This window comes from Pyrgilauda ruficollis, unplaced genomic scaffold, assembly GCF_017590135.1.
Source record: "Pyrgilauda ruficollis isolate IOZ18807 unplaced genomic scaffold, ASM1759013v1 scaffold125, whole genome shotgun sequence".
In the NCBI taxonomy this organism is placed as follows: domain Eukaryota; kingdom Metazoa; phylum Chordata; class Aves; order Passeriformes; family Passeridae; genus Pyrgilauda; species Pyrgilauda ruficollis.
In genome coordinates this window covers 985,308-998,249 of record NW_024510877.1, presented here as the reverse complement: position 1 = coordinate 998,249, position 12,942 = coordinate 985,308, and the positions used below count along the sequence as shown (strand labels likewise).

Sequence of the window (12,942 nt, the reverse complement as noted above, 5' to 3'; positions counted from 1 at the left end):
GGGATTCGCTGTAAACCGGTTCCGAGTCTGCCTGGTTACCTGATGCTCTACAGTATGTACAGGATAATGTGATAAATTCATTTCCAATTCACTGCATTATCCTTTGAATATTTTAATGACTCATTGAATGGAGTAAAAAAAAAAAAAAAAAAAGAGGAAAAAAAAAGCTATTTCAAATGAACAATTATGCTGCATTAGAGTAAAGGCTGATTATATTTAAACACTGCTTCCATGGATAACGGGACATATCGACCTCCGCCTATAAGAGCTAATTTGGCTCTTATCTCTAAATAATTTTACACTGCAAATTACCATGAAAACCTAAAGGGCTTTAAAAACATTCATCAAAAGATATTATTCCACTTTGTAGCAACATTTTTATTTAAATTATTTTGAATAGGAGTGAAAGCATCTCTCGTGTTTGACAATCGGAGCAGCGACGGAGCAGCGGCTGATAAGGAACGGCGAGCGGCGCTGAGGGGATGGGATGGTTCCATCCCGAAAACCCACCTGGGAGAGCAAATCCCCAGCCAAACCCCAAAGCTGGTGGCGTGCCAAAGTACTGCAGCACCCAGGAGTGGCATTTAGTGCTGCTGGAGCTGCTTCCCTCCAAACTGGGGGATGGCAAAGCCTGGGGGATGCCAGAGGGATGCCAGGGCGATACACAAGTGATGCTGGGGGGAGGCCGGGGTGGTACCCAAGGGATGCTGGGCTGATACCCAAGGGATGTCAGGGTGGTGCCCAAGGGATGTCAGGGTGACGCCCAAGGGATGTCAGGGTGGTAACCAAGGGATGCTGGGGTGGTACCCAAGGGATGCTGGGGTGACATCCAAGGGAGGCTGGGCTGACACACAAGAGATGCTGGGGTGGTACCCAAGGGATGCTGGGGGGATGCCAGAGTGACACCCATAGGATGATGAGGGGATGCCAGGGTGACACCCAAGTGATTCCTGGGGGATGCTGGGGCAAAGCCAGGGCAATAGGCAGGTGATGCTGGGCAATAGGCAGGTGATGCTGGGCAATACCAGGATGATGCTGGGAGACACTGGGGTGATACTGAGCGATACTGGGTGATACTGGGGTGATGCTGGGCGATACTGGGGTGGTACCAAGCACTGCAGGGTGATACTGGAGTGAGACTGAGTGCTACTGGGGCGGTACCCAAGCACTGCTGGGCAATACTGGGCATACTGGAGTGACACTGGGTGATACTGGGGTGGTACTCAAGCACTGCTAGGAGATACTGGGGTGATACTGGGGTAATACTGGATGATACTGGGGTGGTACTAAGCACTGCAGGGCAATCCTGGAATGACTCTGGGTGATACTGGGGTGATACCAAACACTGCTGGGCAATGCTGGGCAGTACTGGAGTGACACTGGGTGATACTGGGGTGATACCAAACACTGCTGGGCAATGCTGGGCAGTACTGGAGTGACACTGGGTGATACTGGGGATGACACTGGGTGATACTGGGGTGACACTGGGTGATACTGGGGTGGTACCAAGCACTGCAGGGCAATACTGGAGTGACACTGGGTGATACTGGGGTGGTACCAAGCACTGCTGGGTGATACTGGAATGACACTGGGCGATACTGGAGTCATACCAAACACTGCAGGGCAATGCTGGAGTGACACTGGGTGATACTGGGGCGATGCTGGCTCGGTGCTGAGGTGACACTGGGCGACGCTGGGGTGACACCGGGGCACCGGCGGGCGCGGGGGCTCCGCCAGCCCCCCGGCACGGCACCGGCCGTCCCACCCCTCCCAGAGAAAGGCACTTGCAAGCCCCTCTCTGCACCAAAGCAACAGAAGGTGTCATGTAAAGCCTACACGGTTATTTTAGAGCCAGTGTGCAAATAAGGCTGTCAGCTGAAGCTCCTCGGAGCCAAGACTTCCATATCCCCCCGAGGATCTGCATCTCAACGAGACACCATGTGGCTGAGCCCGCCGGCTCTGCACCCGGATTTGGGGCTGGGGGATCGGGAAAACTCCTCCCAGGCACGCCAGGCCCCCCCCCAGTGCACCCCCAGCCACGGGGACCGAGCTGAGGGGGTTTGGTTCCAGTGTCCTCACTGGATGGGGTTGATTTCTTGGTGGTTTATTGGGCATTTGTGGGATTTGGGGGATTTATACGCGTTTCTGTGTGTGTAGAGGAGAGATACATATACACACACCCACGGGAGATAGAGGGGATATATTTATCCCATCATTATAGGGATCATATCAATATATAGGTTTTATATAGAATATTGCATGGAATCAGTGAATATCTCACATTGGAAGGGACCATCAAGAGCACCGAGGCCAAATCCCTGCTCAGATATGTGTGTTTATATTTATAAATGTATTTATCTCGTGATAAGAAAGCTTAAGGAATTGAAGCTTAAGGGACGGGCTCTGCCCCATCCCTGGCAGGTGGGGAAAACCCTTTTCTCTCCCAAAAATCTCCTTTTTCCCGCCCTCTTTCATGGCCTAACACAGGATTTTTGACCTTAGAGTTCGCAAATGGCATCACCCAAATGCCAGGGGAAAAAATCCCACCTTCCATTTGCGCCGGGGGTTTGAATCCCATATTTCCCTTCTTTGCTTAAAGGATTTTACACTCCAAAAAAAAAAAAAGGAAAACCACAATAATTAGCGAGAGGGAACGGCTCCGAAGGATCTGTGTACAGAAGGAAACACAGGAGCTTGGGCTCCTTTGCGTTTGGTAAATATTAAAATTAATGAGAGACTTTCAGGACCCTGTTGTTAGAAATGCAGAAGGGTTTCTGTGAAGGATAAAAACACAAAACAACACGAAAAAAAAGCCCCAAGCTCTGTACACAAATTCCTGCAATTATTCCCGATGCTTCCTATTTTTCAGCCAATTATGGAATTCAGGGAAAGTATTAATATCCTGTTTTAATTTGCTTAATATGCCCATTAACAATAAAAAGTCTAATTAAGGTATCTGTACAAAGAGCCCTCAGCAGTAATTTCAGAGAATAATAGAGGAGAACGACGTGATATTTCTTGTTAAATGCATGCTGCAAATTAATTGATATCTTAATTAGGCTTTAGTACCCAGATTATCAGTTAGATTGATTTAGGGCTGCAACATCTCATTTTTTGAAGACATAAAAACAAGCAGGAAGGGAAAAAACTGCTTTTCCAAAATATTTCTGGGAGCAAAGCCACGACGCACCGGGACAGGGGGAAGGACTCATCCCATGGACACAGTGCTGGGAAGCGCCACAATTCATCCCAAACTCATTTTGCCCCTTGTTTTCTCACCGAATTCAAACCATTTTTAATAAAATAAAATAATTAAAAACTAGAAAATTAATTGAGATTTTCACCAAACCCACTTTTTTAAAGCCCAAAACCCAACCAGCAGCAGGAGCTGTTTGGAAGGACGCGTTGTCTCCACAGAGAAAACCGGTGGTGGGGAGTTGGCAAAGTGGCTTTTGGGGGTTTTTTCCAGCATTTCCTTAGGAGAAGGAGAGGAAAAAAAAAAACCCAAAACCCAAGCAGCAATATTTTTGGACCAGCCTGGCTCTTTATAGCCTGAGGAAGCACTTCCCTACCTACACGCCCAGCACCATTTACATTTTCTGGCAAACACTCGTCCTCCCTCCGGGGTTTTTCCAGGAGGAGTTTGCATCCCGTGGGATTCCAGCCCTCCCTGGATGCTCGGGAACGGCCCCATGGACTCACCAGGATGTCAGTGACCAGCCAGTGCCTCCAGAAGCGTTGCCGGGGGTTGGCTCTGTTGGGACAGTCGGGGTCCACCATCACCAGGACGTATTTCTTGTTCTGCAAGAGAGGACAGGGGGATGCTGTGGCCATGGGGTGACAGTAAAAACCCCCAAATCCACATTTTTCCACTCTTTCCCAGCAGGAGCACTCTGGTGGTGTCACCCCAGAGGTGAGTGAGGAATGGGCACCAGGGGAGGCCACAAACTCGCTAGGGATGATTTAATCCCAAATATTTCCAGAGGACAAATGTGGGTTCTGCCTCCTCCAAAGAAAAGGCACCAAGGAGAATTCCTTCAGCTTCTCACCATGTCCCACTGAGGCTCAGGACTGCAGCCACTCTGGTATTTTTGGGATCCAGACTTGGTTGGGGACAAGCTGGATGCCCCATGCTCCATGGGGGTGGCTGTGGGGAGCCAAACTCTACCCCAAACATCCCAAAATAACCAAAATATGTTCCCGGGATGCTGCAATAAGCAGCACCTGGGGGCCAGGTACCACTCCTGGGTGATGGAATTGGGCAAAGAGAGCTGGGATTTATGGATAACACTGATTTAGCCCCCAGGAAACCCTCACAGCCCCCCCAGGCCCCCACTGAGGGTACCCAGCACCCAAAGGTGCCACCAGCACAGAGCCCACGTGGATATTTTGGTACGCTGAGGATGGAGCTGAGTTGGAAATGACCTCTGGAGGGAAAACCTGCTGATCTCCAGGGATTTGGCAGGACCTCGGGCACCAGATTATCCCTCAAGCACGCAGATTAAGGGATCTATATCCGAATGAAAGCTCCAGGTGCGTCTGTCAGGGCGCCAGCGGTGCCACGCTCCTCCAGCCGCCCCGGGGGCTGGGCTGTCACAACCAGCCCTGGGATTTAGCCCTGCAATTCCCGCTGGAATTCGCTGGAGATCTGTGGCTGCATCCCCTGCCCAGTGAAACCAGGCAGGGATTTGCACAGCGAGGTTCCTGGGGCTGACTCAATATTTTTGCTCCGTTTCCCAACCTCTGCTTGGGGTAAAGAGGCAAAAACCCCCCCGGTTTTTGTGGTACAACCACAACCTGTACCCCCCTCCCTTGGCATCCCACACATTTCATAAAATCTCTTGCAGACCCCACCTCCACAGGGAGCACCACTTTTAACCAGAAGACACGGATTTCAACCCATTTAGCTTGCAACAGTTGCAGAGAAAATCCCAAACTCCCTCAAACGGCCCCACCCGGGAGCGCTGCTGCCCCGCTCCATAAATCCCAGCCTGGCATCATCCAGGGTGGGGGAATTACACCAAGCCTGCAGATGTGAGCGTGGGAAAGGGGCTGTGCTGGCGTCACCACGTGAGGCTGAAGGTCAGGACCTCGAGGCTGAGCCGCCACCACCATCCCCACCACGCTCCCAGCTGCAGCCGGCTGAGGGGAAAAAAAAAAAAAACCCGGGAAGAAGCAGCAAAATTCCTTTTTAGAGCCGAAATCAGCGCTTAATAGAAAGGAGGAGGAGGGGAGGGGGAGAAGAAGCCCGACAACCCAAAAACCCTACGCTGGAAGTGTGAAGGAATTTGAGCTCTAACTTTGGGGAGGGTGCGGAGCCGAGCTCGGCGTTTCTGAATCTCTCGGCTCCGCTCGGAGCCCAGCTGGTGGGAACAGAACGTGTAGTCATGGGACTGTCATCGTGTGCTGTCCAGGTTAACATGTAGCATTTCTATTACTATTAACAGACTTTCTGCTCCTCACTCCATCTGTTCTTCGAAATAATTGCAGTTGTACAGACCATGCCTTCGCTCCAGGCAGGCTCTGGGGAGAGGATAGTGTTTTTATGCACAAAAAAAAAAAAAAAAATTTTTAAAAAAAAAAAAAAAAAAAAAAAAAAAAAAAGAAAAAATAAGGAGAAAAAAAAAGTGTTAAAAAATAACAGCAAACACGAGAATAGAGTGCAAGTGAAGCTAACAGCAGGCTTGGAATTGGGGACAGATTGTGGCCTAGAAAGGTGACAGCGCACGCGGCCGGGGGCCGGCAGGGCCAGACCCCGGTGGGGACAGGAGCTGGGGTCAGCGCCCTGAGCCGGGCTGGCCCCGGGGGATTTTTCTCTCTCCTCACCTGCCGGCCACTCTAAGAGCCACAATCCCTCACCTTCCACCTAAAGATAGCAAAGCCCTCCCCGAGCCGAGTTAATCCAGGCTGCTCATCCTGCGCCGCTCCCGAGGCTGCAGCAGCCCCCAAAGCCACCCCAAAACCCCTGTGTGATGTCCCCGGGCCATGCCAGGCACCCCAAACACGGGGGGGATGTTTTTGAACTGCTTGCAAGCAGCAGAGCAGCCCGAGTGTGGTGATTTTGGGGGTTTTTGATGCTGAAATCCCTCCTCGACACAGGCTAACAGCATTAGCTGCTGTCAGGGCTGCAGACGGGAGCCAGCCCCGAGTGACACGGGAGCTGCTCAGCTTTACAAGCACGAGCCAGCCCCAGGGATTTTGGGAGAGGAGGAAAGTGGCTTTAGATCAGAAAATTCCTCCAGTGCACAAGAACAGGAGGCATCTCGCTGTGCAAAGGGAAGGGAGGAAGGGGGAGAGGGAAGAAAAAGCCACTTTGGGATGCTGCGGATGAAAATTTTGGGGAGAAAAACACCCCCGAATCTTTGTCGCTCATTCCTGCTTGGCCCAAGCCATGGAGGAGCTGCTGGAGTGCAGGACCCAGTGTGTCCTATCGGTGTCATGGGATCATGGAATGCTTGGGCTGGGAAGAGACCTTAAATTCCATCCAGTTCCATTCCCTGGGCAGGGACACCTCCCACTGGCCCAGGTTGCTCCAAGCTGGCCTTGGGCACTGCCAGGGATCCAGGGGCAGCCACAGCCTCTCCGGGAATTCCATCCCAGCCTCTCCCCTTCCTCCTAGCCAGGAATTCCTTCCCAATATCCCATCTCTCTGGCAGTAGGAGCCATTCCCTGGGTCCTGTCCCTCCATCCCTTGCCCCCAGTCCCTCCCCATCCCTGCTGGAGCCTCTTCAGGCCCAGGAAGGGGCTCTGAGCTCTCCCTGGCTCCTTCCCTTCTCCAAGTTCCAACTGGGTCACCCTTCCCCGGCCACCCTTCCCTGCTTCCTAACTCCAGGTCACTTTAAAATCTACATTTAACCATTGACGGGAGCTGCTGCCTTCCCAAGGACCCAAACCCACATCTGCACTGCCCAACTTTGCCCCCACACCCCAGGGAAGGGGCGTCCTTGCCCTGCTCCTCCCCCCGACACGGAGCCGGAGCAGCAGAGCTGGTGGCAGGTGACAGGAGCCCTGCATTCTGTGTTTTCCCTGCTAATTGTTCCTAGAGGGGAGGCAGCAGTGAAATATCCAGTTATTCCTGCAGAAAGCATTAGCTGCTCCAATTAGGCACAGGTTTAGGAAACTCGCTCCGAGCAGGCAGCGACTTTTCCAAGAGGCAGGCAGGCAGGAGAGGGATTTTGTGCGCTGAGGATACACATGGAGCTCAACAGATCCCGCGGAGCCGGGGCTGCACAGGAATTAAAGACTTATCCAAATGAAAGCAAATAGGGTGTTAAGCGACACACATGTAGAGCGAGCGGTTTCCTTGGAAACCAGCGCACATGGAAGCAGCACACATGCAGTGCTCCGGCATTTTCGGCAGCGCCGGGGCGGCCCCGGAGCTCTGCCCTGCCAGGGATACCCGGCTCGGGCTGGCCATGGAGCTGGGTGAGCCCAGGGGTGGCCGTGTTGGTGTGTCCATCATCCCATTGGCATCCGTTTATCCAGGGCATGGAGGAAAAATGGATTAAAATGTGCTTTATTCTGTGAAGGGGAGATGGATGGTGCCCAAGCTTTGCTGTAGGAATTCCATCCCAAAACCAGGCCAAGCCCCAGCCAGGCCCAGCCCAGCGCCTGCTTCCCAACATGGGAATGAGCAGGTTTGGATGGATCCAGTCTGGATGCTCCCAGCTCACCCAGCCCTCAGAGCTGTGCACACCCAGAGCACAGGATGGTCCCTGCACCAGCCCCTTGCCACTCAAGGGATGAGATGAAATTTCCAGCTGCCCCATTGCCACCACATCCCTGACAGCTCCTAAGGAATTTCCCTGGGTGCTGAAGGAAATCACAGAAATCACAGACAGGTTGCGATGGTGTCTGAGCCAAAAAACCTTTCACCTCCCTGGGAGCTGCAGCCTGGCTTTGCCCCAGCCTGGATTATCCTGCTGTGAAGGATTTTGATGGCATGAGATGATCCAGGCTGGTCCCACTGATGTGGAGATGGGACTGGGGATGGAACCAGGGAAGAGCTGGGTTTATGCAATTACAAACCGAAAAACCTCAATCTACCCCAAAACCACCTTCCAGAGCAGGGCAGGAGCTGTCTGGGCAGGGAGCTGGGAAGAGTACCCAGAACACTGGGAAACATCCCAGCTCTCTCCACAGGGATGCTTGGAGGGTCCAGCTCACGTCCCACCAGCGCAGGAGTCGGAGGTGAAAGCGCCGCCAGCACCAGCTGAGATTTGAGATCAATCTGGGTTTTTTTCTTGGCTTGTCCCCAGTACTAAAAAGTTTCTATAACAGGCACCGCTTTGCAATTCTGCTGCTGCTGCCTCGCCAGAGAGAAATTCCAGCTCCTTCCTCGGCAGCAAAGAAATTGTTTGGGACCGAGTTGTGTTGTGGCTTGGGGAAGGATCTGCCGAGCGCGGCAGGATTTCACCTCCTCCTTTTCCACCTGCACCTCGCCACTTCCACGGGCAAAAAAACAGGTCAGCAAAATTAACCCTGCTCCGCAGGACTTGCCCAAGGGGACAAGTGGCACCGGCTGAAGGCTTGACCCAACTCTCCCAGGCCTGGCTCCTGCTGCCCAAGGGAACTTCATTGAATTTCCAACTGCAGCACTCCCCATCCCTCTGCTCTCCCTTGGGGCTCCCTCACCAGCCAAATATTTATGCAGCCTGATGTCCTAATGAGGATTGATTCATCCAGGATGGTTAAGGAGTGTGTGTGAAAGGTCTGTTCCCAGATTAAGGGCTTGGGATGCTTTAAGGAATGGATTATTTGCTCTAAAAGAACAGTTTGTTTTCCCTCATAGCAGCAATAAAACAGCAGTGGGGGTGTTACACACCCAACACAACCAGGCAGAAAGTGGGATAAATATTCCAAAGGGTCCACGGTGCTGCAAATGCAGGTGTCGGTGCCTCTGGAGCACTTTTAGGGAGGGAGGGGAACGACAGGCTGTGATACCTCAGTCAGAAACCTCACTGTGGTTCTGCTTTGGGTTCCCCAAATCGAGGGGATTCCACCAAAATCCTCAAGGGGAAAACAGCGGGGAACGGGGCCACAGGTCCCAAATCCAGGAGGGAATCAACACCCCGAGAACCGCCCGCTCCAGCTGCCAGCTGCCGCCCCGTGCCCCCCTTTTCCCCAGGAGCTGTTTGTCACCACTGCAGCCTAATGAGCACCACGCACTCGTCCCCGGGCTGGGGACACCGCGGCCGGGCCCGCTCCGCGGGCGGGGCAGCCGGGACGGACTCGGGAAGCGACACATCTCCCGAGCCGAGTGTGAGGAGGAGGAGGAGGAGGAGGCGGCCAGCGGCCGCGGTGGCAGAGCGCAGCCTTCCAGCCCAATTACTATCACGCGGGGGGACACATGGATTGGTGACATTTGACATTTTCTACACAATATTTTGATGCAGAATGGCACCTCCGTCACAAATTATTTTGCAAAATTTGGCTTAGGTTCTGATGGGGTTTTTTTAATTTTTTTTTTTTTTTTCTGGAGGAAAAAATAAGAAAATAAAAGCGTTGCACAGGGGTGGCATTTGCAGGCGAGCAAAGGGAAGGGTCATGGTGTCCCCTCCGTGAGCAAAGGTGGCTGTGCCACCAAGTGGGAAAACAAAGGGGAAACTGCGCCCAGAAATTCCAGGCTTTGCTCCCATGCATCCCCAAGGCCCTTGGGGACCCTCAAAAGCTTTTTCCCTGCTCCCTCCCATGATTCCTGAGATGTCTCAGCTCGGGAGCTTGGGGGGGCCAGACCCCTCCTGGCAAGGCAGGGGTTCTCAGCGCTGGGAATTGCTGAACTCGGTGCTACCAGACACCTCGGCGAAGCTGAAATGACTTTAAATGCCTAAACATTTTAAAACAAACCCTGGAACAATTCAGCTCCGAACTCCTCGCCTGCTTTCTCTCCCTCCTCGCTCTCTCTCTCCCATTTTTACGGTTTCCAGAGCTGTTTTACGCCTCATTACCTGCACACTGTGAGTGATGTCTGTCGGTCCTAGAGCTGTAAATACCTTAAATCATGCTTCATTAAGAATATCTCTGGTGCTATTAAAGAGCTATAATAGACAACGAGTTAACAGATGATTAAATATGAACTCCATTTGTGTCACTCACCGCGGGCAGGAAGAGGCTTTAAGTTTTTTAAACTCGCTCTCATTATCTGGGGAAGTGGCGGGGATGGAGGGGGATGGAGGGAGGCTCGATGGGATGGAGGGATGCTGGCTTGGAAAGGAGAGGATGGGGATGCAGGGATGCTGGAATGGGATGGAGAGAGGCTGGAATGGGATGGAGAGAGGATGGAATGGGATGGAGGGGGCTGGAACGGGATGGAGAGGGCTGGAATGGGATGGAGAGAGGTCCTCACATGGAGATGGAGGATGGAAATGGAGGAATCCTCACATGGAGATGGAGGGATGGGAATGGAGAAATGATCACATGGAGATGGAGAGATGGGAATGGAGAAATGATCATATGGAGATGGAGGGATGGGAATGGAGGAATCTCACATGGAGGGATGGAAATGGAGATGGAGGAATTCTTCTGTGGATATGGAGTGATGCTCATGAGGAGCTGGAGGGACAGGAATGGAGGATGCTTTGTGAGGAGATGGAGGGATTCTCTCATGGGGATGGAGGGCTGGAAAGATGCTGTGAATGGAAGAATGGAATGGAACGACCTTGTGGAATGTGAATGGAAGAACGTTTTGGAATGTGTGGAGATGGAGAAAGGGGAATTGAGGGTTGGATGATCATACAGATGGAGAGATGGGGATATAGGGATCCTCACATGGAAATGAAGGGATGGGGATTTAGGGATGCTTGAGAGGGGATAGAGGGATGTTTCCATGGAGACAGCAGGATGTTGGCCCCAGGGATGGGTGTTCTGCACCAGGAACACCCAGGAGACGCCAGCTCCTCCATGCTCTGACTCCAAGCTGATGATTCCTGCTCAGATTTTCCCAGTTGGGGTCTGGTAGCTGGAGATCATAAGAAAACCAAATAAAGGGGGACGTGGACAATGAGGAGATGCTTTGGAAGGGACAGAATGAGGACGTGGAAGAAAGGTGGACAGGACTGAGGGATGCATGGATGCCTGGAAAGAAGGGCTGGAGAGCAGCAGCACGGATGGATATGTAAAAGGGATTGAGCATCACTGCTCTCAAATACCAGAATAGCTCAGCACAAATGAATTGCCAAAGTGCAAATTAAATAATAATTAATACCATTAAAATCCCATGAGCACACAAAAATACTGGGGAAAATTAAATAATGAGTGTTTTCTTCTCTTCTGGATTAGATTCTGCTCTGTGAAAAGAAAGCACATTTTCACAGGCTCTGGTACAAGTGGAATTATCCCAGTGTCACAGTCCTGGCTTCCCGCTGGGATCGGGGCTGTGGACGGTGCCAAACACCCAGCACACATGTCCCAAACTGTCCCAAATGGAGAAATGGAGTTGGGGAAGGGGCTGGAGCACCAGGAGAGGCTGAGGGAGCTGGGAAGGGGCTCAGCCTGGAGAAAAGGAGCTCAGGGGGGACCTTGTGGCTCTGCACAGCTCCTGCCAGGAGGGGACAGCCGGGGGGTCGGGCTGTGCTCCAGGGAACAGGGACAGGAGGATAGGGAACGGCCTCAGGCTGGGCCAGGGCAGCTCAGGGTGGGCACAGCAGGAATTTCTGCATGGAAAGGGGGCTCAGGAACTGCCAGGGAGGGTTGGAGTGCCCATCCCTGGAGGGGTCCCAGGAAGGGCTGGAGGTGACTAGATGGGGGTTGGGCACAGCCTGGACTCAGCGATCCCAGAGGCCTTTCCCAACCCCAACCATTCTGTGGTTCTGAGGGAGAAGGATCTGGGGATAAGGACAGACCTGGCTGTGGGAAATCCAGGGGACCTGAGCATGGCCCACGTCAGGAACGTGGCCACTGTCCCAGCACATGTCCCTGTGGTCTTTGTGAGGAATCTCACAGCAGCGCCCGGCGTTGAGAGGAGCCTCCCTGGCTTCTCCCCAGCCTCTCTCCCATCCCCTCCTCCTCTGGGATCAGCCTCAAAATCATGGATAGGGCCCTTTGGGAGCTGTCTGGCTGTCTGGCTCTGCCCTGTGCCCTGGAGAAGGGGACACGGGACCATCCTCAGGCCACCACGGCTACACGACCCCGGCTCTGCTCCAAGAGACAATCCACGGCCTGACTCCTTACAGGGATAAATTCCCATTCCTACAATCCCCCGGCGCTCTCCCCCTGCTCATTGATCATTCCCCAGCACACCCCGACCCCTTGCCAGCTCCGACCCCTCTGCAGGGACCCGAGGCCGCCCCCGAGGCCACCGGGGGGTCCCGGGGCTGGCGGGGGGACGGTGACACTGCCGTCCCCAGGGACGGCGCTGCCGGGGCCGGTAATTGAATCTCGGGGTCGCTCCGGGATTGAGTTAAGTGGAAATGCCATTTCCAAACCGCGGAGCGCCCCGAGCTCCTTATCAGCGGCCGCGGGTCCCCTGCGCTCCCTCGCCGCGACCTCGCGGCCCCTCCGGCGCGGGGGTCAGGCGGCTGCGGCCCCCAGGGTCACCCGAGGAAATTAATCCCCGAGCCCCTTGGGAGCCTCCGCCGGAGCGATCGCACAGCCAGCGAGGGAAAAAACATATCTCGGTTCCATTTGGGGGGAAATTAAAGCGTTTCAGGAGCGGCGGGAGCTGCTCAGTCCGGCTCCGTCCCTGGGGATGCAGCACTGACCCACCCACGGTATCATTTACTGGCTGGAACCCCCTCCCAGCGCTTGGAATTTGCTGCTGCTGAGTTGTGAGTATCCAAAAGAACAGACAGGGCCTTTCTCCCACCCCTATGCACCAAATAAAATAACTTATGAAATATATATAAGATATAATACATCATATATTTGAATAAATATTATATATATTATCCATTTCCATATAGAATAGATATATTTGTATATTTTAATATCTATTTCTAGATTTTT

The 12,942-nt window shown here is 53.0% G+C and overlaps 1 protein-coding gene across 1 annotated transcript in view; it reads right to left on the bottom strand.

Annotated features, from left to right (window-relative positions):
• Positions 1-12,942, bottom strand: part of PEBP4 (phosphatidylethanolamine binding protein 4) — an 81,889-nt gene that overhangs the window by 33,738 nt on the left and 35,209 nt on the right. Inside the window, exon 3 of the mRNA XM_041490636.1 lies at positions 3,703-3,801. Within this exon, the coding sequence (XP_041346570.1) occupies positions 3,703-3,801 (99 nt within the window). The remainder of the gene's footprint in view (positions 1-3,702; positions 3,802-12,942) is intronic.